Genomic DNA, 26,172 nt, shown 5'->3' with positions numbered 1-26,172 from the left:
GGCCAGAAGTATACAGAATGGTGTCGTCTGCGTAGAGGTGGATCAGAGAATCACCAGCAGCAAGAACGACAGCATTGATGTATACAGAGAAGAGAGTCGGCCCGAGAACCCTGTGGCACCCCAATAGAGACTGCCAGAGGACCGGACAACAGGCCCTCCTTTTTGACACACTGAACTCTATCAGAGAAGTAGTTGGTGAACCAGGAGAGGCAATCATTTGAGAAACCAAGGCTGTTGAGTCTGCCGATAAGAATGTGGTGATTGACAGAGTCGAAAGCCTTGGCCAGGTCGATGAATACGGCTGCACAGTAATGTCTCTTATCAATGGCGGTTATGATATCGTTTAGGACCTTGAGCGTGGCTGAGGTGCACCAATGACTAGCTCTGAAACCAGATTGCATTGCGGAGAAGGTACGGTGGGATTCGAAATGGTTGGTAATCTGTTTGTTCACTTGGCATTCAAAGGCCTTAGAAAGGTAGGGTAGGATATATATAGGTCTGTAGCAGTTTGGGTCTAGAGTGTCTCCCCTTTTGAAGAGGGGGATGACTGCGGCAGCTTTCCAATCTTTTAGAATCTCAGACCATACGAAAGAGAGATTTAACAGGCTAGTAAAAGGGATTGCAACAATCTCGGCAGATAATTTTAGGAAGAGAGGGTCCAGATTGTCTAGCCCGGCTGATTTGTAGGCGTCCAGATTTTGCAGCTCTTTCAGAACATCAGCTATCTGGATTTGGGTGAAGGAGAAATGGGGAGGCTTGGGCAAGTTGCTGTGGGGGGTGCAGGGCTGTTGACCAGGGTATGGGTAGCCAGGTGGAAAGCATGACCAGCCGTAGAAAAATGCTTATTGAAATTCTCAATAATAGTTGATTTATTGGTGGTAACAGTGTTTCCTAGCCTCAGGGCAGTGGGCAGCTGGGAGGAGGTGCTCTTATTCTCCATGGACTTTACAGTGTCACAGAACTTTTTGGAGTCTGTGCTACAGGATGCAAATTTCTGTTTGAAAAATCAAATCAAATCAACTTTATTTTTATAGCCATTCGTACATCAGCTGATATCTCAAAGTGCTGTACAGAAACCAGCCTAAAACCCCAAACAGCAAGCAATGCAGGTGTAGAAGCACAGTGGCTAGGAAAAACTCCCTAGAAAGGCCAAAACCTAGGAAGAAACCTAGAGAGGAATCAGGCTATGAGGGGTGGCCAGTCCTCTTCTGGCTGTGCCAGGTGATGATTAGAACAGAACATGGCCAAGATGTTCAAATGTTCATAAATGACCAGCATGGTCAAATAATAATAATCACAGTAGTTAACGAGGGTGCAGCTAGTCAGCACCTCAGGAGTAAATGTCTTTTGGCTTTTCATAGCCGATCATTAAGAGTATCTCTACCACTCCTGCTGTCTCTAGAGAGTTGAAAACAGCAGGTCTGGGACAGGTAGCACGTCCGGTGAACAGGTCAGGATTCCATAGCCGCAGGCAGAACAGTTGAAACTGGAGCAGCAGCACGGCCAGGTGGACTGGGAACAGCAAGGAGTCATCATGCCAGGTAGTCCTGAGGCATGGTCCTAGGGCTCAGGTCCTCCGTGAGAGGGAAAGAAAGAGAGAAAGAGAGAATTAGAGAGAGCATACTTAAATTCACACAGGACACCGGATAAGACAGGAGAAGTGCTCCAGATATAACAAACTGACCCTAGCCCCCCGACACATAAGCTAGCCTTAGCTTTTCTAACTGCCGGTGTATATTGGTTCCTAACTTTCCTGAAAGGTTGCATATCACGGGGGCTATTCGATGCTAATCCAGAACGCCACAGGATATTTTTGTGCTGGTCAAGAGCAGTCAGGTCTGGAGAGAACCCAGGGCTATATCTGTTCCTGGTTCAATTTTTTTTTGAATGGGGCATACTAATTTAAGATGGTGAGGAAGGCACTTTTAAAGAATAACCAGGCATCCTCTACTGACGGGATGAGGTCAATATCCTTCCAGGATACCCGGGCCAGGTCGATTAGAAAGGCCTGCTCCCTGAAGTGTTTTAGGGAGCGTTTGACAGTGATGAGGGGTGGTTGTTTGACCGCAGACCCATTACAGAGGCAGGCAATGAGGCAGTGATTGCTGAGACCTTGGTTGAAAACAGCAGAGGTTTATTTGGAGGGCAAGTTGGTTAGGATATCTATGAGGGTGCCCGTGTTTACGGATTTAGGGTTGTACCTGGTGGGTTCATTGATAATTTGTGTGAGATTGAGGGCATCAAGCTTAGATTGTAGGATGGCTGGGGTGTTAAGCATGTCCCAGTTTAGGTCACCTAGCAGCACGAGCTCTGAAGATAGATGGGGGGCAATAATTCACATATGGTGTCCAGGGCACAGCTGGGGGCAGAGGGTGGTCTATTGCAAACGGAAACGGTGAGAGACTTGTTTCTGGAAAGGTGGGTTTTTAAAAGTAGAAGCTCGAATTGTTTAGATACACACCTGGATAGTAAGACAGAAATCTGCAGGCTATCTCTGCATTAGATTGCAACACCGCCTCCTTTGGCAGTTCTATCTTGTCGGAAAATGTTATAGTTAGAGATGGAAATTTCAGGCTTTTTGGTGGTCTTCCTAAACCAGGATTCAGACAAGGCTAGGACATCTGAGTTGGCAGAGTGTGCTTAAGCAGTGAATAAAACAAACTTAGGGAGGAGGCTTCCAATGTTAACATGCATGAAACCAAGGCTTTTACGGTTACAGAAGTCAACAAATGAGAGCACCTGGGGAATAGGAGTGGAGCTAGGCACTGCAGGGCCTGGATTAACCTCTACATCACCAGAGGAACAGAGGATGACTAAGATAATGGTACGGCTAAAGGCTAACAGAACTGGTCGTCTAGTACGTTCGGAACAGAGAGTAAAAGGAGCAGGTTTCTGGGCGCAATAGAATATATTCAAGGCATAATGTACAGACAAAGGTGTGGTAGGATGTGAGTACATTGGAGGTAAACCTAGGCATTGAGTAATGATGAGAGAGATATTGTCTCTAGAGACGTTTAAACCAGGTGATGTCACCGCATATGTGGGAGGTGGAACTAAATGGTTGGTTAAGGCATATTGAGCAGGGCTAGAGGCTCTACAATGAAATAAGACAATAATCACTAACCAGGACAGTAATTGACAAGGCATATTGATATTAGGTAGAGGCATGCATAGCCAAGTGATCATAGGGGTCCAGTGAGTGGTTGGGCTGGCTGGAGACACGGCGATTCAGACAGCTAGCAGGCCGGGGATAGCAAGCTAGCAGGCCGGGGGATAGCAAGCTAGCAGGCCGGGGATAGCAAGCTAGCAGAAGGGCCTTAGAGGGACGTCGCGATGGAGGAAAGTCTGTTTTAGCCTCCTCGTGCGGTGAATTCGATAGACCTTGAATGAGGAGGTGTGTCCAATTTTTTGACTGGCACTGTACAATAACAATAGAACACAGTTTTTCCAAGTAAATATTTTATTATCTATTTCATAGCTCTTAGCTTACATCAACTCACTACACCTCTGTAAAACTTATACATACATTTGGACACTTTGAAAAGTCAAAATTAAAAAGGTTTTCTCTGGCTCCAAGTGGACAGAGGATATGAAACAACACAAAATATTTTGTTGTACTCTGTAAAAACAGATGTTTTCATGTTTATCAGGAATACTGCACTTGCTGTTTATGAAACAGACCAACAACATTGATACATAGAGTTACACACAAACTGATATGAAACTCAAACACCTTCAGAATCAATACAGATATGATGAACAATAATAACCACAGATATTAAATGATTTGTATAAATACAGAAATCTCAGGTTTTAAAACGAACCATCCTGAAACAGTGTCTCTATGCATATTGAGATATTTAGCTGTTTGTAAAACATAAATAGGGTAAATAACACACACACACACACACACACACACACACACACACACACACACACACATATATATATATATATATATATATATATATATATATATATATATATATATATATATATATATATATATATTATAATAGTTCTATAATGAAAGGTAGAGCTGTACATTTGTCCAGACCCAAACCCTCTCCACATCATCTCCAGGTCATGAAACCCTCTCCACATCATCTCCAGGTCATGAAACCCTCTCCACATCATCTCCAGGTCATGAAACCCTCTCCACATCATCTCCTGGTCATGAAACCCTCTCCACATCATCTCCAGGTCATGAAACCCTCTCCACATCATCTCCTGGTCATGATATCAGAGAGTTTTCTTCAGTTTAGTTTTATTCTCCTGACGCTTGCTATGAACAGAACACACACACACATACAACGTTAAACAAACATTCAACGTTTAAACACCTACACACATGCATGCACACTTACTTGCAAAACACACACACACAGACACACACACACAGGTGTACTCACAGCAGGCAGCGTTGTACCCTCTTGGTCCAGTCTTGAGAGGGGTCGGCACACACAAACTTGTCCATCCAAGTGTGGAAGCTGCAACAACACAGCACTATGTCAACACATATTACACACACACACACACACACACACATGAACACACACACGTTACACACACATACACAAATAGTGAGTGAATCTCAATGATTTTTCCTCAAAATGCATTGGAGAAGGTAAAGACAAGACTATTCTGCACACAGATTGTGCTTGGCGGATAACTCACATGACAGCGTGGATGTCACAGGAGGAAGTAATGGGCTGGTGGGTGTAGTTTTTCAGACGTCGGCATTGCAATGGACGACGAGTGTACTTCAGACAGCAATGTGCTACACACACACACACACACACACACACACACACACACACACACACACACACACACACACACACACACACACACAAGTTAAACAGTAAGATAGGGGGAGCATGTGTGTCTGCAAGAAAGACAATGTGTGCTTGTTTATGTTGTGTGTGTGTGGGTGTGTGTGTGTGTCTGTATGTGTGTGTGTGTGTGTTTGTTTTTTTACTATGGCTTGTGTGTGGATGTATGTTGTGTTTGTGTTAGCACTGTTAGGTTCTAATTCTCAGGGTAAAAAACTCAACAGACACTAAGTTTAATTATTCTCAGAGGGTCAGTACAGCTGCATTCAGACAAATACATTTTCCACAAGGACTGATATTTTACCGTTCCTCATAGGCTGAGTCTCCTCCTACACATCTGTACAAACATCGTTCTTTACTGCTGGGCAGGACACCAGTGATGCGGTCCATAAACCTTTATTTCTCCCTTAAGGTGACCTGACCTGACCTCAACCCCTCTCCATTACTAATCCATGGCTCTCAATTCAATTCAAGGGCTTTATTGGCATGGGAAACATGTGTTAACATTGCCAAAGCAAGCTCTCTCCCCTTATCAATGCCTGCCACATGTGATCGCTTCCCTGCACTCAACACTTCCAAGCTTAATTGCACACATTATATACCTTCCTTCTATAACCATTAACTTCTGGTGCAGACCCTCTAAACCTCAGCACTGCATCCAAGTGACATGAATAAGTATATTTCATATTCTCAGAACCCAACAGCACTGACCTGATTGTGTGGAGGGGATGAGGATGAGAAGAGATAACAGCACAGCCAGGACACACACTCTACAACATAGCATCCTGATCTTCAGATGTGTTCCACAGAGACAGAAAGTAGGGAGAGTGAGATAGTGTTTCAGTAGTGTGTGTGAGAGAGAGGGAAAGAGAGAGCGAGAGAGAGAGAGAGAGAGGGCGAGGGGGCGTTGTTAGGCTGTTGAGCAACTGTTGGTATTCTCAGTGCTCAGGTGTATTGCGTGTGTGCGTGCTCTGCCAGTGAGATTTATTTTCTTCTCCACTTCCTCCTTAGCTGCAGATTAACTACTGATCTTGTTTTCCTCCACTGAAAGATAATGCTGGAACATAAACAGTGTGTAGGAGTGGAATGGCGCAATCTTACCTGAGGAGTGTGTAAATAGCTGAATGAATGGGAGTTGATGTAATGACCATAGACTAAAATAGGATATGACCTTCACAAACTGCTCATGTAATATAATCCCAGCCATTGTGTCAAAGTCTTCAGCTTGACGTCACAGCTGTGATGAAGTACTTATTGTGGATCCAAACTATCATTGACACCAATAGATGATGTAAGATTTGCTTCATTGTTAATTGTTACCAAGACACGGAAATGTGTATTTTTATACATGAATAAACCAATCCCCCTCCCCCCAGCGATACACCACCACTCACACAACCCAGTCACACTTTATGTAAACAAGATAACCTTAGTAAACTAGATGTAAAATAGAACAAGAGGAATGTGTTTCTCTTAGGAGGAGGCTGGCTAGAAGGAGCACATATTGGCACAATGGCACTGGCAGCAAGGTGGCAAGAATCTCTGGAACCATCTGACCAGTAAAATAAATAATACAGGAAAACATTTGTTGGTAAAAAGACTGGTGAGTAGGCAAGTCATAGAATACAATTAAAATACACATATTTCCTACATCCTTAAATTGGCAATTCCAGAAGAGCCATGTTGGCATACACAGTGCCATTACTCAGAAATCGCTGATGCTACAGGCATGGTTTTCTTCTTTCGAGCACTTTTCCTTGGCAGAGTGGTCTCTAACTCCAGCTCTGTTTCCTCATCCCGTTCCTGCAACTTCCTGTTGGCCACTTGAACAAATGTGTCTGCAGCTGCCTTGACTTTTTCAAAATCTCTTGCCATTCCTTTCAGACGCTCCTCTGTAGACACAACCATATGATGTCCATTCCACTTGTTTGAAGATATTTTGAGACTGGTGAGGTGACCTGAAATATTCTGAGGAATATCTGAGCTGTAAGTATTGCTTCACACTTCAGCAACCCCTAAATGTATCCTTGGGCCTTGACCCGCCACCTCTTTAAAGTGGCGTCGGAGAGGAAGGCAGATGTTTTACGTGTCCCCAACCCATTGTTTTTTTGATTAGTTTATTTTCCTTTTTTGTAACTTATTTTTTTACTTATTTTGTACATAATGTTGCTGCTACCGTCTCTTATGACCGAAAATAACTTCTAGACTTCAGGACTGCGATTACTCAGCACGGACAAACATAATCCTTTTTTTCCTCTCACGACTTTGTTGAGCCCGACGCGAAGGTGTCACGAGAATTTGCTATCTAAATGGTTGAACTCGACTACTACAAAAGCTCTGTCTAATTCCTGAAGGTTGTAAAGCTCCAGTTCAAAGAAATAGACAAAGTCTCAGCCTGCAATTGATCAGTGAGCTCTCTGTCTTCAAAATGAGAACACAGTCTTTATACAGCACACACACAAATGAACTCACATCAGTAGAAACTCCACCTCGCTTTAGGTGGGCTGTATTTTTTCACAGTTCACATATATTGTTTATCACACTTCTGCAACGTGTTTCATTATCTTCTGCAAGCTGTTTCTAACAGTATTTCTCCTCCCTAGGGTGGGGAGGCCTCTTTCCAGTTATTAGTTTCACCATTATCACAAGTCGACAGTTCAGTTGTCCTTGAATGTCTCAACTATACCCTGCTCATATTGTGAAATAGTAACACAATGGCCTAGTCTTAAAAGGTCTAGTCACACACACTGGATTATGACTCTAACACATTTTATACAATTATATGGTTTCAGGGTGGAATACTTTAGTCATTATCTTAAACATACAAATTCTTCTATCAGAAGGATATACTGATTTAGTGGGAACAGGCCCAGATCCCCACCATTTGCGTGAAGAGGAGGCGGAGAGAAAAAGGGGCCGATGGGATGCCTTCTGAGAATTCGTAGGCGATCGAACAAACCCCCAATTCCCTCCATCCCAGAATGACGACACTATCAACATACAGCTGGCTGGTTACACACTATACCAGCAGGATAGAACAGCAGCATCTGGTAAGACAAGGGGAGGCGAACTACGTATTTTTGTAAATAACAGCTGGTGCACGAAATCTAAGGGAGTCTCGAGCTATTACTCACCTGAGGTAGAGTATCTCATGATAAGCTGTAGACCACACTACCTACCTAGAGAGTTTTCATCTGGATTTTTCGTAGCTGTTTACATACCACCACAGTCAGATGCTGGCACTAAGACAGCATTGAATGAGCTGTATTCCGCAATAAGCAAAAAAGAAAATGCTCACCCAGAGGCGGCGCTCCTAGTAGCCCGGGACTTTAATACAAGGAAACTTAAATTAATTTTACCAAATTTCTATCAGCACGTTAAATGTGCAACCAGAGGGAAAAAACTCTGGACCACCTATACTCCACACACAGAGACACATACAAAGCTCTCCCTCGCCCTCCATTTGGAAAATCTGACCATAATTCTATCCCCTGATTCCTGCTTACAAGCAAAAATTCAAGCAGGAAGCACCAGTGACTATATCAATAAAAAAGTGGTCAGATGAAGCAGATGTTAAGCTACAGGACTGTTTTGCTAGCACAGACTGGAATATGTTCTGGGATTCCTCCGATGGCATGGAGAAGTACACCACATCACTCATTGGCTTCATCAATAAGTGCATCGACGACATCGTCCCCACAGTGACCATACGTAAAAAACCCAACCAGAAGCCATGGATTACAGGCAGCATCCATACTGAGCTAAAGGCTGGAGCTGCCGCTTTCAAGGAGCGGGACACTAACCCGGAAGCTTATAAGAAATCCCGCTAGGCCCTCTGACAAACCATCAAACAGGCAAAGCGTCAATACAGGACTAAGATCAAATTGTACTAGCGATGACCCTCGTCGGATGTGGCAGGGAAGCACAGCCGAGAGCTGCCCAGTGACATGAGCCTACCAGACGAGCTAAACTATTTCTATGCTTGCTTCGAGGCAAATAACACTGAAACATGCATGAGAGCACCAGCTGTTCTGGAAGACTGTTTGGTCACGCTCTCCACAGCCGATGTGAGTAAAACCTTTAAACAAGTGAACATTCACAAGGCCGCAGGGCCAGACGGATTACATGTACTGCGAGCATGCGCTGACCAACTGGCAGTTGTCTTCAGTGACATTTTCAACCTCTCCTTGTCCTCTCCCTACCCGTAGCACTCACGTCCGTAGCCATGAAGTGCTTTGAAAGGCTGGTAATGGCTCACATCAACACCATTATCCCAGAAACCCTAGACCCACTCCAATTTGCATACCGCCCCAACAGATCCACAGATGATGCCATCTCTATTGCACTCCCTACTGCCCTTTCCCACCTGGACAAAAGGAACACTGTTAATAGAATTATATGATTAGAATGATTAGAATATTACCCTCTGAGACCATAGCTCTGAAACCATATGATAGTATGAAATTGATTAGAATCATAAGATTATTTTAATGCTGTGTGTGATTTAGTCAGTAGAATGATATCCGAGAGTGTAGTTTGTAGTCAGAATTAATGTTTTGGTGACACTATATCTAGTGTCTTGATAACGGACTGTCTGAGCAAGATTCGGGGCCGACCTTGGCTGGGGCACTGAGAACTTCCCAGGGTCTCGGCACTGAGATCTTCCCAGGGTCTCTCCCTATGTCGGCTGGGTAGCAGGACAGTGTGGGCGTATGATAACTGTTTTGTGTGGAAGTATGTGTGTCACTATAAAATGAAGGTCTTTGTACTGTGCACGCCAGAATGTTTCCGTGAATAAACATTTGACTATTGTGGACTGGGCTTCTGTCTGTTTTCATTCCAACCAGTATCTTACAAATCCTGGTTGCAGATAGAGTCATTGAAATGAATTGGGGTATGAACAATTGAGGACCTAATTCTCGTGACCAACACCTATGTGAGAATGCTATTCATTGACTACAGCTCAGCGTTCAACACCATAGTGCCCACAAAGCTCATTAATAAGCTAAGGTCTCTGGGACATAACACCTCCCTCTGCAACTAGATCCTGGACTTCCTGACGGGTCGCCCCCAGGAGGTAAGGGTAGGTAACAACACATCTGCCATACTGATCCTCAGCACGGGGCCCCCTCAGGGGTGCGTGCTCAGTCCGCTCCTGTACTCCCTGTTCACTCATGACTCCAACACCATCCTTAAATTTGTCGATGACACAACAGTGGAAGGCCTGATCACCGACAACGACGAGACAGCCTATAGGGAGGAGGTCAGAGACCTGGCCGTGTGGTGCCAGGAAAATAACCTCTCCCTCAAAGTGATCAAGACAAAGGAGATGATTGTGGACTTAAGGAAAAAGAGGCCCGAGCACGCCCCCATTCTCATCGGCTGTCACGCCCTGACCATAGAGAGCCCTTGGGGTTCTCTATGGTGTTGTTGGTCAGGGTGTGACTAGGGGGGTGTCCTAGTTTTCCTAAATCTATGTTTGTTTTTGTTGTATGGTTACCAATTAGAGGCAGCTGATTGTCGTTGTCTCTAATTGGGGATAAAACCTATTCCCCCCCAGGAGACGGAAAATATTTGTCATGGGTCCTCAGATCCTGAAAAGGTTCTACAGCTGCCCCATTGAGAGCATCCTGACTGGTTTCATCACTGTCTGGTATGGCAACTCCTCGGCCTCCGACCGCAAGGCACTACAAAGGGTAGTGCGAACGGCCCAGTACATCACTGGGGCCAAGCTTCCTGCCATCCAGGTCTTCTATACCAGGCGGTGTCAGAGGAAGGCCCTGAAAATTATCAAAGACTTCAGCCACCCTAGTCATAGACAGCCACCCTAGTCATGTTCTCTGTGCTACCGCACGGCAATCAGTACCGGAGCGCCAGTTCTAGGTCCAAGAGGCTTCTAAACAGCTTCTACCCCCAAGCCATTAGAATCCTGAACATCTAATCAAATGGCTACCCAGACTATTTCCATTGCCCCCCCCTCCTCCCCTCTTTACATCACTGCTACTGTCTGTTGTTGTCATCTATGCATAGTCACTTCAACAACTCTACCTGCATGTACATACTACCTCAACTAACCAGTGCCCCCGCACATTGACTCTGTACTGGTACCCCCTGTATATAGTCTCGTTATTGTTGTTTTACTGCTGTTCTTTAATTACTTGTTACTTTTATCTCTTATTCTTATCCATATTTTTTGAAACTGCATTGTTGGTTGGGGGCTCTCGTAAGTAAGCATTGCACTGTATTCGGTGCATGTGACTAATAAAAATCGATTTGATTTGATTAGCATTGATGTTTTTCTGATCTTGTCTGGTTGAAAGAGTGAGAAGGACATCAACATACAGACCCTCATCGGGATTTCCAAAAGCTCCAAAGACTTTCTTTAAGGCATTGCCCATCGGCGTATCTCTCCAATTGGAGCAAAACGTCTGTGTCTTGGGTCCTTGCTCTCCTTCTCCCAAATGTTCATCCTCTGGTAGGATTCACGGAAGAACACAGCTATGTTGTTAATGAGAGAAAAAATTACCCACTTGCCAAGACACTCTTTGTTGTCTACCAAAACAAGGTTCAAAATGTGTGCATAGCACCACACATGCACTTGCTTGGTGGACTATGCAGAGAGCAGGGCAGAGAAGCCTTTATACTAGTCTTGCATATTGGAGGCTCCATCAGTGGAATTGCCAAGGCACTTGCTGATGTCAAGCTTCATGTTTTCCAGTACCCAGTACTTCACTCAGTACCTGGACAAAGTATAGTCCAGTGGATGCCTCGCATTTCACCACAGCCACAAGCCTCTCATGGATGACATCCGTCACATACCTGACTATGACAAAGCATTGATCTTGTGTTGTAATGTCCTGCGTAGTGTCAATCTGGGCTGAAAACATACCAGCTTCCTGGATTTCACTTGCTATGGTGGCCTGCATTGTGTGTTGGATGGTAGTCTTTGATAAAAGAGTGATGAGAGGCTCTGCCCCCTCTTGACCAGGACGCAGTTTTTTGCTTTTCTCTATGCAGGCAGTGAGATACTCTTTCATACACAGGTCGTACTTTCCCAGCAGAATGATCATCTCTAAAACGTTGCCATGGTCAATGCTGCTGTCATCTAGCGTATAAGCTGCTTCAGACTGCATGCCTCTATAGCTCAGACCCCTCTTGCCTTTAACAACATCTATAATGCGCTCTAGCACATGCCTTCCTCTGCACACTTGCTCTCTATGAGCAGACCTCTGACTGCCAATGAACAGGCTCTCAATGTTACCTTTGGAGGACCTTAGAAAGTAGGCCTCAGCATGACCTCTATACATAATGCTCTTCTCATGCTCTTCCACTCTCTGATGGATCTGCTTCTAGTCTGCCATTCCATTCATGAAAGGGCTGTTCTCTATGGGCTTTGCAAACGCCATACAAATGAAGCAGAATAAAGCAGGGTTCTCTTCACTGCTACTTCCTGTTGGTCCCATCTTTACAAAAGAAAACCTTCTGCACCATAGACTTTTCACACTTTTGTTGGGAGTGGAAACTAAAAAACATATCTAGGTCCCATGACTTCGGTCTCTTAAAATAATCAAACTTGGGGTGGCAGTGGTATTCTGGCTCTGGCTCAATCTACATCTGTCCACTGCAGATGCACTATCCTCAACCTGGATGAGTAATTCCTATAAATTAGTATATTAGTATAATATTATAACATTAAATAAAAAGTATAATGTTAATATAATAGTATAACGTTAGTATTATATTAATATATTAATTATATAATGTTTGTATATTCATATAATTTCATATAATAGTATTCTATATACCGCTAGTATAATATTAATTCCAATTGGACAATACAGCAGTTTAAGAAATATATAACCAACATTTGTCTATAATGTTTGTAGGTTTTGTTTCGTCATTAAATCCTTGTGCAAGAAAAATGGTCTACATTGGTGGTTAGTCTCTAATTTGTTAATGCTAAGTACTAACTTGTCATTAATCATAGCCATTCATGCATAACAATGAGTTCAACAAGTTTGCTGTATAGCACGTCAACCACATCCAGGCTGTGATTGGTCAGTTCGTGAAAAGTGACATTGACGAGATCTTGTTTCACAAAAGGCACCCGATCTAGCTAATGGCCAGCTAGCCAAACCCAAACATTGCTTATCTTATCCCTATTGTCTTCTGTCTTACCACTTCAGCTGCAAAACCTTGACTAACAGTTGAACTGGTATCACTGGGCTCAATGGCCTGTTCTCTCTGCTCTCTTTCCTGTTTGCTACCAGTGCTTTCAGGCTCACAAGACTGCGATGATTGACTGGTAACAGCGCCAAATGAAGAATGTGTTATTTTAAAACATTTGACTGCATCAGCCTCAAGGGACTTCAACCTCTTCTCTCTCTGCTTTTCAGCACCATCTTTACGTTTGTTCATGCTGCTAGACCTGTTTATAGACTACCATGTCTTCTTGTATCATTCCTCCTCCACACGGGGAGTGTGTGTGTATGAACTATTGTTAAAACACTGGTTTAGGAACCTTTATTCATTCTTACCTGTCTACGGATGATTATGTATGTGTTTTATGTATGTGATGAAATCCAACATGTGTCGGGAACATTCCAACATTATTTGGGAACTTGGCATTGATCCGCCGTCTCTAACAGGGAATCGTACATGTGCATGGAGCCGGAAGTATTACCCACTCGACCACGGCTCTGCCCCATAATCCCTTTGCAAGGCCTAGAAATATTGCGATGACACACACACTCACACACACACACACTCAGGCACACACGCACACACACACACACACACACACACACACACACACACACACACACACACACACACACACACACACACACACACACACACACACACACACACACACACACACATACAAGCACATGGACACACATAGACACACACCAAACAAACACACACACACACAATGGCGGACAATCACCCAAGGTCAGAGTAGAGCGTAATCAGACCCAGAGAGAGAAAGATGATCAATGATTATCCTCATCAGCAGGAAGGGATCATATCAGCATTATCAGTGGTATTCTAAGAACGTCACAACATTCTATAAATAACCACAGAATTAAAAATAGTAACACATAAGGATGGCGTGGCTTTAAAACTTTAAACTCTGGTCACACAAAGAAGAATTGCAGGGGAAACATGCACCTTTTTATTTGGTGAATAGCATTCACGCACCTACTACACCAAATCAGCATTAGCTTACATACCGCCTGTCATCTGGACTGGTGTTCAGTGTTTACCCACCTTTTCTACCACTAAGGCTCTGCTAATGACATCCTACCAACTCCATATAAATAACCAGATCTCTGATCTGACTGCATTCTATTGATCTGAACTTGATCTGTTTCATGAACTGAGTGTCATCTCTGTTAGATGAGTCAATCTGGGGGTTGTACATGGGGCGGCAGGTAGTCTAGTGGTTAGAGCGTTGGGCCAGTAGCTGAAAGGTTGATCAATCGAATCCCCGAGCTGACAAGGTAAAAATGTGTCCTTCTGCCCCTGAACAAAGCAGTTAACCCACTGTTCCTAGGCCGTCATTATAAATAAGAATTGGTTTTTAACTGACTTGCCTAGTTAAATAAAGGTAAAATAAAAATAAATGTGTGTTAACAGAGAGTTGGGTGTGTTTCCACAGGACGTTCCCTTTCAAATGTACTTGTCAAATGCTTTGAAACAACAGGTGAAGACTAACAGGGAAAGTGCTGGTTCTGGACAAATACATGGAAGGACCTCTTGCGAAACACTGGAACTGGAAAAACGGGGAAGAGCAACAAATGACTTTCGAAGGAGCATCAGACTGATCAGCGGCAAAATCCGGACTGGATCACAAAGTAAAAAGGAATGGGAAATGTTTTAAATGCTTTTACTTGGCTGTCAAAGGACCCACGCTTTTAATCTCACTCCTGTTTAACATGATCTGCTACACATGGCTCAATGCTGTTAAAAGGATGGACAACTGCTTTCAAAGTATTGAGAATTGAGGTTGAAGATTGGATTATTACTGTATCTATTGATTTGAAAACTGGACTGGTACTGTTAACCTCAGATTAGTGGACAGATTTGGAGTAAAACAAGGAGTGGGCAGGCTGCCAGAGTTCTCCAATCCCCTAAAAACTTGAGATTTTATTTTACCTTAGTAGGACCAATTCCAACGAACCACCTTTAGTGGGATCTATTCCACCATAACCCCTATAGTGGGATCTATTCCATCCGAACCCCTTTAGTGGGATCTATTCCATGCTAACCCCTATAGTGGGATCTATTCCATTCTAACCCCTATAGTGGGATCTATTCCATCCGAACCCCTTTAGTGGGATCTATTCCACCATAACACTTTAGTGGGATCTATTCCATCCTAACCCCTTTAGTGGGATCTATTCCATGCTAACCCCTATAGTGGGATCTACTCCATCCGAACCCCTTTAGTGGGATCTACTCCATCCAAACCCCTTTAGTGAGATCTATTCCATCCTAACCCCTTTAGTGGGAGCTATTCCAAACTAACCCCTTTAGTGGGATCTAATCCATCCAAGCCCCTTTAGTGGGATCTATTGCACCATAACCCTTTAGTGGGACCTATTCCACCCTAACCCCTTTAGTAGAATCTATTCCTCCCTAAGTATTTTAGTGGGATCTATTCAATCCGAACCCCTTTAGTTGGATCGGTTCCATCCGAACCCCTTTAGTGGAATCTATTCCATCCGAACCCCTTTCGTGGGATCTATTCCATCCGAACCCCTTTAGTTGGATCGGTTCCATCCGAACCCCTTTAGTGGAATCTATTCCATCCGAACCCCTTTAGTGGGATCAATTTCATCCGAACCCCTTTATTGGGATCTATTCCACCATAACCCCTTTAGTGGGATCTATTCCATCCAAAACCCTTTAGTAGGATATATTCCACCATAACCCCTTTAGCTGGATCTATTCCATCCAAAACCCTTTAGTAGGATATATTCCACCATAACCCCTTTAGCTGGATCTATTCCATCCAAAACCCTTTAGTAGGATCTATTCCATCCAAACCCCTTTAGTGGGATTTTTTCCACTGTAACACCAATAGTAGGATCTATTCCATTATAACCCTTTTAGTTGGATCTATTCCTCCCTAAGTATTTTAGTGTGATCTATTCCACAATAACCCCTTTAGTGGGATCTATTTCATCTGAACCCCCTTTTGTGGGATCTATTTCATCTGAACCCCTTTAGTGGGATCTATTTAATCTGAACCCCTTTAGTTGGATGTATTCTATCCTAACCTCTTTAGTGGGATCTATTCTATCTGAACCCTTTTAGTGGGATCTATTCCACCGTAACACCATTAGTGGGATCTATTCCATTATAACCCTTTAGTGGGATCTATTCCTCCCTAAGTATTTTAGTGGGATCTATTCCACCCTAACTCTTTTAATGGTATTTATTCCACCCAAACCCTTTTAGTAGGATCTATTCCACCCAAACCCTTTTAGTGGGATCTTTTCCACTGTAACACCAACAGTAGGATCTATTCCATCCAAACCCCTTTTTGTAGGATCTATTCCTCCCTAAGTATTTTAGTGGGATCTATTCCACCCCAACCCCTTTAGTGGGATCTTTTCCACCCTACCTCCTTCACTGGGATCTATTCAACCCTATCTCTTTAAGTGGGATCTATTCCACCCTAACCCCTTTAGAGGGATTTATTCCACCCTAACCCCTTTAGAGGGATTTATTCCACCATAATCCCTTTAGTGGCCTACATTGTGTTTGATACATTTCCAGTCTACCTATGCATTATTATTATTTTTTTGTGTTCACACTTTTTGATGAAATCTTGCCAACTTGTGTTTCATGGTTACCATGGTTCCATACTGGTCACTGAAACTAGAAGATTTTACAGTTAAGAGTCCTGGTGCTACAAACCTCTAACAGGTGGTGTAGTCTGTTTTTATGACAAATCAACAGCATTCTTACATAAGTATTCATTTTATCCAGGGTGTTGAAGGCAGTGTGCAGTGCAATGCAGACTGTCTCGTGTGTTTGTATTTGCACTTCAGAACTCTAGTTCCTCTCACGGTTAATCTCTCGTTAACCCTGAGACAAAAACGTACCAGAAAGTATTCATGGTTATTACATACTATAGTTGGTTTATATCATGAATGTACCAGTTTATTTTGAGTTATTATGGGGTAAGGCAGCTCATCAGGCATTTATGCTATATTTAAGCAATAGGGCATGAGAGAGGTTGTGGTACATGGCCAATATACCACGGCTAAGGGCTGTTTTTACTCACGACGCAACGCAGGGGGGCCTGGATACAGCCCTTAGCCGTGGTATAGTGGTCATATACCACAAACCCCTGAGGTGCCTTATTGCTATTATAAACTGGTTTACAATGTAATTAGAGCAGAACATTTTTTTATTTTGTCATATCTGTGATATACAGTCTGATATACCACAGCTGTCAGCCAATCAGCATTCAGGGCTCAAACCACCCAGTTTATAATCATCAACAATCAATGGGTATACTGTATATAATGTATTGAAATGACCATGGAACAGCTGTGAATATTGCATCTTTGAAGTCACACATTGAACTCATATTGAACATATCTGAAACATGAACACACCTGTAATAAAACATCATAGCCACACACCTGTGTTGACTACAAACACACTTCTACACTATGGACCACCTCACTGTACTGAATTAGAGAGACCAAGAGAATACACAGACGGGTTGTCTGTGGAACTAAATGCCTGCTGCCTCTTGGCTAATGCCACACCTTCTGGTACAATACAGGGCCAATCTACAAGCAGAATCTGGCATTGGATGTGAAATTAATATCATATTCTGGTTGAATTTCAAATCATTTTTGTGGTCTCTAAAAAGACTCTTCTTTCTGGAGAGTTGGAGTGGTGAGTTATTCCAGGGCACTAGATTACTTACAGTAGGGAGAAACCCTAGAGGTACGTGTGATGTACACACACACACACACACACACACACACACACACACACACACACACACACACACACACACACACACACACACACACACACACACACACACACACACACACACACACACACACACACACACACACACACACACACACACACACAGAGATAGTGAATGAATCTCAAGTGTCTGTCCTGGATACCTCAGATCAGCGCATGTGTCTGCATGCTAATGATCTTGTTACCTTCCACTGCAGTGAAGTCTGCTGAGGGGAGAATGGCTCATAATAATGGCTGGAATGCAGTGAATGGAATGATATCAAACAGATGGAAACCATGGAAACCATGTGTTTGATGTGTTCGATACCATTCCAATAATTGCTTTCCAGCCATTGCTGTGAGCCCACCCTCCCCATTTAAGGTGCCACCAGCCACCTGTGTTTCAGTGAAAGATAATGCTGAATTGTAAGCAGTGTGTGGAAGTAGAGTGGAGCAATCTTACCCGACAGTGTTTAAACAGTTGAATGAAAAGGATTTGATGTAATGACCATAGACTAATATAATCCCAGCCATTGTGTCTATGTTTTGTATCCCTTCCTACAGTCTGTAAATAATTGTGTGGATGATGATGCCATTCCCAGTTTTAGAAGATGTCACATACAATAACAGTAGAAAACAGATTTTTTTCCCCAAATACATATTTTATTATCTATTTCATAGCTCTTAGCTTAAACAACCCAGTACACCTCAGGAAAACTTATACATACATTTGGACACTTTGAAAAGTCAAAATTAAAAAGGTTTTCTCTGGCTCCAAGTGGACAGAGGATATGAAACAACACAAAAATATTTTGTTGTACTCTGTGAAAACAGATGTTTTCATGTTTATCAGGAATACTGCACTTGCTGTTTATGAAACAGACCAACAACATTGATACATAGAGTTACACACAAACTGATATGAAACTCAAACACCTTCAGAATCAATACAGATATGATGAACAATAATAACCACAGATATTAAATGATTTGTATGAATACAGAAATCTCAGGTTAAAAAACGAACCATCCTGAAACAGTGACTCTATGCATATTGAGATATTTAGCTGTTTGTAAAGCATAAATAGGGTAAATAACACACACACACACACACACATAAATCATCTCCAGGTCATGAAACCCTCTCCACATCATCTCCAGGTCATGAGTTCTTGAGATCAGAGAATTTTCTTCAGTTTAGATTTCCTCTCCTGACGCTTGCTATGAAGACACATACGTAGACACACAACGTTAGACAAACATACACACAAGTTTTACAAAAACTACACACGTGCACACACATACACACACGTGTACTCACAGCAGACAGCGTTGTACCCTCTTGGTCCAGTCTTGAGAGGGGTCGGCACACACAAACTTGTCCCTCCGGGTGTGGAAGCTGCAACAAAACAGCACAATGTCAACACATATTAAACACACACACACACACACACACACACACACACACACACACACACACACACACACACACACACACACACACACACACACAGTGGAGGCTGGTGGGAGCAGCTATAGGAGGATGGGCTCATTGTAAAGCTGGAAAGGAATACTTGGAACAGTATCAAACACATCAAACATATGTAAACTAAGTGTTGGACTATGTACCATTCATTCCATTCCAGCCATTATAACGAGCCATCCTCCTAAAGCTGCTCCCACCAGCCTCCTCTGATACACACACGCACACACAAACACACACACACACACACATTACACAAATCACACACACACACACAGATAGTGAGTGTATCTCAATGGTCTTTCCTCTAACCTCACCTCGTCAAAATGCATTGGAAAAGGTAAAGACAAGACTATTTTACACACAGTGTGTGCTGGGCTGTGATTGGAGGATAACTCACACGACAGCATGGATGTCACAGGAAGAGGTAATGGTCTGGTAAGTGTAGTCTTTCAGCCGTCGGCATGGCACTGGACGCCGAGTGTACTTCAGACAGCAATCTGCTACGCACACACACACACACGCACACGCACACACACACACACACACACACACACACACACACACACACACACACACACACACACACACACACACACACACACACACACACACACACACACACACACACACACACACACACAGTAAGATAGGGAGAGCATTTGTGTATGCAAGAGAGACTATGTGTGCATGTGTGTGCTTGGGTGTCATGTGTATGTATTTGTACAATGGTGTGTGTGTGTGTGTGTGTGTGGTGTGTGTGTGTGTGTGTGTGTGTGTGTGTGTGTGTGTGTGTGTGTGTGTGTGTGTGTGTGTGTGTGTGTGTGTGTGTGTGTGTGTGTGTGCGTGTGTGCGTGTGTGTGTGCACGTATTGTGTGTTTGTATTAGCACTCACCTGATTGTGTGTAGGGGATGAGTGTGAGGATGAGGAGGGACAACAGCACAGCCAGGACACACACTCTACAGCAAAGCATCCTGATCTTCAGATGGGTTCCACAGAGACAGAAAGTAGGGAGAGTGTTTTCGTAGATTCGTTATCTGTAGTGTGTGAGAGAAAGAGAGAGTGTTTTTCTGACTGAGAGTTTGTGTTCTTTAAGTAGGGCTCGGGCTGGACTTCCTCCAGATAGCAGTGTCATGGAATGTATTGGCAGGGGGTGTTGCGGTGGTGCGAGGGGGCGTTGTTAGGCTGTTGTGCGACTGTTGGTATTCTCAGGTATTTTTTGTGTGCGTGCTCTGCCAGTGAGATTAATTTTCATCTCCATGTCCTCCGTGGCTACAGATTAATGATCTTGTTTTCCTCCACTGAAAGATAATGCTGGAATGTAAGCAGTGTGTAGGAGTGGAGTGGCGCAATCTTACCTGAGGAGTGTGTAAATAGCTGAATGAATGGGAGTTGATGTAATGATCATAGACTAAAATAGGATATGATCTTCACAAACTGCTCAGGTATTATAATCCCAGCCATTGTGTCAAAGTCTTCAGTTTTACGTCACAGCTGTGATGAAGTACTTATTGTGGATCCAAATTATCATTGACACCAATAGATGATGTAAGATTTGCTTCATTGTTAATTGTTAAGGAGACACGGAAATGTGTTTTTCCTTTACACACACATACATAAACCCAGTTTAGAGGACAAGGTTAGTCACAGTGCAGTGCCCCCTTGTATCATTCCTCCTCCACACAGGGATAATGTGTGTTTGTGTAAAAAAAAATATATATATATATATATATATAATATATATATATATATTTTAAAATATTGTTAATATATATATATATATATATATATATATATTTTAAAACAATTTTTTATATATATATATATATATATATAAATATTGTTTTCACCTTTATTTAACCAGGTAGTCTAGTTGAGAACCAGTTCTCATTTACAACTGCGACCTGGCCAAGATAAAGCATAGCAATTCGACACATACAACAACACAGAGTTACACATGGAATAAACAGAACATACAGTCAATAATACAGTAGAAAAAAAGAAAACAAAAAGTCTATATACAGTGAGTGCAAATGAGGTAAGATAAGGGAGTTAAGGCAATAAATTGGCCATGGTGGCAAAATAATTACAATATAGCAATAAAACCTCTTAGAGGTTTTTCAATTTGAACTTTTTTCAATTTCCGCCTGAAGACATCCAAATCTACGAGCCTGTAGCTCAGGCACAGAACCAATGATATGCATATTCTTTGAAAGAAAACACTAACGTTTGTGTAAATGTGAATTGAATGTAGGAGAATACAACACAATAGATCTGGTTTAGATAATACAATGAAAAAAAACATTTTAATTTTTATTGTTGTATCATCATCTTTAAAATGAACAAGATAAAACAAACATTCAGATAGGATGATGGGGACAAGTTCAGCGAAACACATAAGAGGGCAACAGTACTTGTGCAAAGTTTCAGAATGATAACTTCCAAAATGAGTGTGCTACATGACATTTATCATGAAGTGACCCAGGTGTCCCACACAAGTAGCTCAAATGTACCCAAGTGGCCAAATTGATGTTGTTACGCCTGTGCTGGTTGAAATAGTTGTTTTTTTATGGGGCTCTGTTCTCAGATAATCGCATCGTATTCTTTCGCAGTAAATTATTTAAAAAATCTGACAATGCAGTTGGATTAGCAAGATTCTAGTCTTTCGAAACATGTGAGACACTTGTATTTTGATTAATGTTTAATATGACTATTTATGTAGCGATCACCGTATGTTGTCGAATTTCATCCCGCTACCGGGTTCCGTGCGCAGAGGTTAAACACTAGGATGGTAGATGTGCAGAAGATGACGGTGCAAGTAGTGATACTAGGGTGCAAACGAGCAAGATAAATAAATAAATACAGTATGGGGATAAGGTAGATAGATGGGCTGTTTACAGATGGGCTATGTACAGGTGCAGTGATCTGTGAGCTGCTCTGACATCTTGTGCTTAAAGCTAGTTAGAGAGATATGAGTCTCCAGCTTCAGTGATTTTTGCAGTTCGTTCCAGTCATTGGCAGCAGAGAACTGAAAGGAAAGGCGACCAAAGGAGGAATTGGCTTTGGGGGTGACCAGTGAGATATACCTGCTGGAGCGCGTGCTACGAGTGGGTGCTGCTATGGTGACCAGTGAGCGTCCCACCTGGTCAACATCCTGTGAGATTGCAGAGCGCCAAATTCAAATACAGAGATACTCATTATAAAAATTCAGAACAGATACAACTATTTTACATAGGGTTAAAGATGAACTTCTTGTGAATCCAACCACTGTGTCAGATTTCAAAATGCTTTACGGCGAAAGCATACCGTACGATTATTTGAGAACATCGCCCAGCAGACAAATCATTACAAACAGTAACCAGCCAAGTAGAAGAGTTACACAAGTCAGAAATAGAGATAAAATGAATCACTTACCTTTGATGATCTTCATATGGTTGCACTCAGAAGACATTAATTTATTCAATAAATGTTCCTTTTGATCGATAAAGTGTCTCTTTATATCCAAAAACCTCTGTTTTGTTTGCGCGTTTTCTTCAGTAATCCACAGGCTCAAACGCAGTCACAACAGGCAGACAAAAAAATCCTAATTGTATCCATAAAGTTCATAGAAACATGTCAAACGATGTTGATATTCAACCCTCAGGTTGTTTTTAGCCTAAATAATCACTAATATTTCAACCGGACAATAACGTTGTCAATATAAAAGGTAAACAAGAAAGGCACTCTCTCAGTTGCGCGCATGAAAAAGCTCTGTGACACGGCAGGGTCCACTCAGACTGCTCTTACTCCATCATTTTTCAGAATACAAGCCTGAAATAATTCCTAAAGACTGGTGACATCTAGTGGAAGGTATAGGAACTGCAATGTGAGTCCTAAATCAATGGATACTGTAATGGCATTGAATAGAAAACTACAACAACAACAAAAATACTTCCTGAATGGATTTTTCTCAGGTTTTCACCTGCCAAATCATTTCTGTTATACTCACAGACACTATTGTAACAGTTTTGGAAACATTAGAGTGTTTTCTATCCAAACCTACCAATTACATGCATATCCTATCTTCTGGACCTGAGTAGAAGGCAGTTTAATCTGGGCACGCTGGTGTCCTGTGTGAATTTAAGTATGCTCCCTCTAATTCTCTCTCTCTCTCCTCTCTCCCTCCCCTCCCAGAGGACCTGAGCCCTAGGATCATGCCTCAGGACAATCTGGCCCGATCACTCCTGGCTGTCCCCAGTCCACCTGGTCGTGCTGCTGCTCCAGCTTCAACTGTTCTACCTGCAGATAGGGAACCCTGACCTGTTCACCGGATGTGCTATCTTGTCCCGGACCTGCTGTTATCGACTCTCTCTCTCTCTACCGCACCTGCTATCTCGACCTCTGAATGCTCGGCTATGAAAATTCAACTGACATTTACTCCTGATGTACTGACCTGTTGCACCCTCTACATCCACTGATTATTATTTGACCCTGCTGGTCATCTATGAATGTTTGAACATCTTCAAGAACGATCTGGATTTAATGGCCATGTTCTGTTATAATCTCCATCTGACACAGCCAGAAGAGGACCAGCCACCCTTCAGAGCCTTGTTCCTCTCTAGGTTTCTTCCTAGGTTCCAGCCTTTCTAGGGAGTTTCTCCTTGCCACCATGCTTCTACATATACATCTGCATTGCTTGCTGTTTGGGGTTTTAGGCTGAATTTCTGTATAGCACTTTGTGACATCTGCTGATGTAAAAAGGGCCTAATAAATACATTTGAGTGAGTGATTGATAAGATCTAAACCAGGCAAGAACTTGTCTGTGTAGACCAATTAGAGTTTCCAATCTCTTCAAACTAATGTGGTTATCGAGCATGAGGACAGATGCAGAGCCTTGGTCTGACGCCATTAAAAGGTAATTTACCACCTTCACAAGTGCAGTCTCAGTACTATGATGGGGTAAAACCAGACTGGAGCGTTTCGAATACATTATTTGTCTTCAGGAAGGCAGTGAGTTCCTGCGCAACAGCTTTTTTCAAAGAAAATTGAGAAGAATGGGAGATTTGATATAAGTCAATAGTTTTATAAAATTTTCCAGGTTTGACTTTTTCAGGAGAATATTTTTTTACTGACACTTTTAGTGAGTTTGGTATGTATCCGGAGGATAGGGAGCCATTTATTATCATATCAAATCTAATTTTATTGGTCACATACACATGTCAAGCAGAACTCTTATTACTTGTGTTATTGCCTTCCCTATATCTGTCTGTTCCCTAGCTCTGTTCCCTGCTTCGGGATTGATGTTTGTCATATGTCCTTGTTTACCCGTGTGCTGACGCTGTTCCTGTCGTGTTCTATGTCTGTTCCCTATTAAATATTTGCCTCCCCATACCTGTTTCTCCTGTCCGAGGTCACTCCTTACAGTGACTAGTGTTCCATTATTAAAGTGGCCAGTGATTTAAGTCTATGTCTTTAGGGCAGCAGACTCTAAGTTGTGATGGCTATTTAACAGCCTGATGGCCTTGAGTTAGAAGCACCTCTATTGACCTCGCCTTCTGGATGATAGCGGTGTGAACAGGCAGTGGCTCGGGTGGCTGTTGTCCTTCCTTGATGATCTTTTTGGCCTTCCTGTGACATAGGTTGCTGTAGGTGTCCTGGAGGGCCGGTAGTTTGTCCTCCGTGATGTGTTGGGCAGACCTCACCACCCTCTGGAGAGCCCTGCGGTTGCAGGCAGTGCAGTTGCTGTACCATGTTCAAAATAGGAGGTCCAAGCACAGGAAGTAGCTCTTTCATTAGTTTCGTTGGAATAGGGTCCAGTGGGAAGCTGGAAGGTTTAGAGGCCATGACTATTTTTGTGAATCTGTCGAGAGATACAGGATTAAAAAACTTGAGTGTCTCCATTGATCCTAAGTCCTAGCAGTTCTGTGCAGACTCAGGACAACTGAATTTTGGAGAAATACGCAGATTCAAAGAGAATTTAGTCAGCCACCAATTGTATTTAGTCAGCCACCAATTGTGCAAGTTCTCCCACTTCAAAAGATGAGAGAGGCCTGTAATTTTCATCATAGGAACACTTCAACTATGACAGACAAAATGAGAAAAAAAATCCATAAAATCACATTGTAAGATTTTTAATGAATTTATTTGCAAATTATGGTGGAAAATAAGTACTTTTTTAACAAATCAAAAACTGAAAAATTTGGCGTGCAAAATTATTCTGCCCCTTTACTTTCAGTGCAGCAAACTCTCTCCAGAAGTTCAGTGAGGATCTCTGAATGATCCTGGCCTAATGAAACCAGACAGCTGTCAGAAGATGCTTACACTCGTTTACATTGTTATGACTCTATACTTGTGATGAAAGGTCAAGTTTGGGTCAAACCCACTTCTGAGTTTTTACTTGTTGATAAGATGTTTCCTGCTGTCAGGGGAGGTTAGATTTATTAAAATGTTGTTGCTAGGGAACGTTACATAAGGGTTGGGGAGGCTATATGAGCTACAGGATGTCTTAGATATTTTGCAGAACTTGGGGAGAACTATTATATATTGTTATACTGTACTCTGTACCAACTTCTGCCGACAATTGTATTACTACAAGGAGTATTTTAATACTTAAACAAAGAGTCTGTGTTTCCTTTCCATTACTAATGTATGTTTGATAATAATGTAGACCTGATCATTTGTTGAAGAAATTGTCCAACAAACCAAAGGGAGTGACATATAAAGGGCAGGTGATCAAGGAAGTGATGGAGTCCAGATGAGTCTGACGACGCACAGGTGCACGTAATCATGATGACAGGTGGGCGCCATGACGAGCAGCCTGGTGAACTAGAAGCCCGGAGAGGGAGCACACGTGACAAACGGTTATT

General features: G+C 42.6%; 2 protein-coding genes across 4 annotated transcripts; both read right to left on the bottom strand.

The window, feature by feature from the left end:
• Positions 1 to 4,143: 4,143 nt before the first annotated feature.
• On the bottom strand, positions 4,144 to 5,687 carry LOC121841308 (C-C motif chemokine 20-like). The gene is made up of 4 exons (XM_042308559.1): positions 5,547 to 5,687; positions 4,678 to 4,780; positions 4,413 to 4,490; positions 4,144 to 4,285 (listed from the first exon to the last, which is right to left on the bottom strand). The coding sequence occupies exons 1-4, from the start codon at positions 5,617 to 5,619 to the stop codon at positions 4,243 to 4,245; spliced, it is 297 nt and encodes a 98-aa protein (XP_042164493.1). The 5' UTR covers positions 5,620 to 5,687; the 3' UTR covers positions 4,144 to 4,242.
• On the bottom strand, positions 4,146 to 20,426 carry LOC121841307 (C-C motif chemokine 20-like). Of its 3 annotated transcripts, XR_006080274.1 has the most exons (5): positions 20,222 to 20,426; positions 19,727 to 19,829; positions 19,165 to 19,242; positions 18,969 to 19,064; positions 4,146 to 4,227 (listed from the first exon to the last, which is right to left on the bottom strand). XR_006080274.1 is itself a non-coding variant. In XM_042308557.1 (4 exons), the coding sequence occupies exons 1-4, from the start codon at positions 20,298 to 20,300 to the stop codon at positions 19,022 to 19,024; spliced, it is 303 nt and encodes a 100-aa protein (XP_042164491.1). In that variant the 5' UTR covers positions 20,301 to 20,425; the 3' UTR covers positions 18,485 to 19,021. The 3 variants fall into 3 exon arrangements, 2 of the variants coding, with proteins under 2 accessions (XP_042164491.1, XP_042164492.1); XM_042308557.1 differs by lacking the exon at positions 4,146 to 4,227 and having other exon boundaries at positions 18,485 to 19,064; positions 20,222 to 20,425; XM_042308558.1 differs by lacking the exon at positions 4,146 to 4,227 and having other exon boundaries at positions 18,485 to 19,064; positions 19,727 to 19,826; positions 20,222 to 20,425.
• Between the last annotated feature and the right edge of the window lie 5,746 nt (positions 20,427 to 26,172).

The sequence above is a fragment of the Oncorhynchus tshawytscha genome, linkage group LG29 (genome assembly GCF_018296145.1).
Source record: "Oncorhynchus tshawytscha isolate Ot180627B linkage group LG29, Otsh_v2.0, whole genome shotgun sequence".
Lineage (NCBI taxonomy): Eukaryota > Metazoa > Chordata > Actinopteri > Salmoniformes > Salmonidae > Oncorhynchus > Oncorhynchus tshawytscha.
The sequence above is the reverse complement of the archived record's forward strand: the minus strand, read 5'-3'. Positions and strand labels throughout refer to the sequence as shown.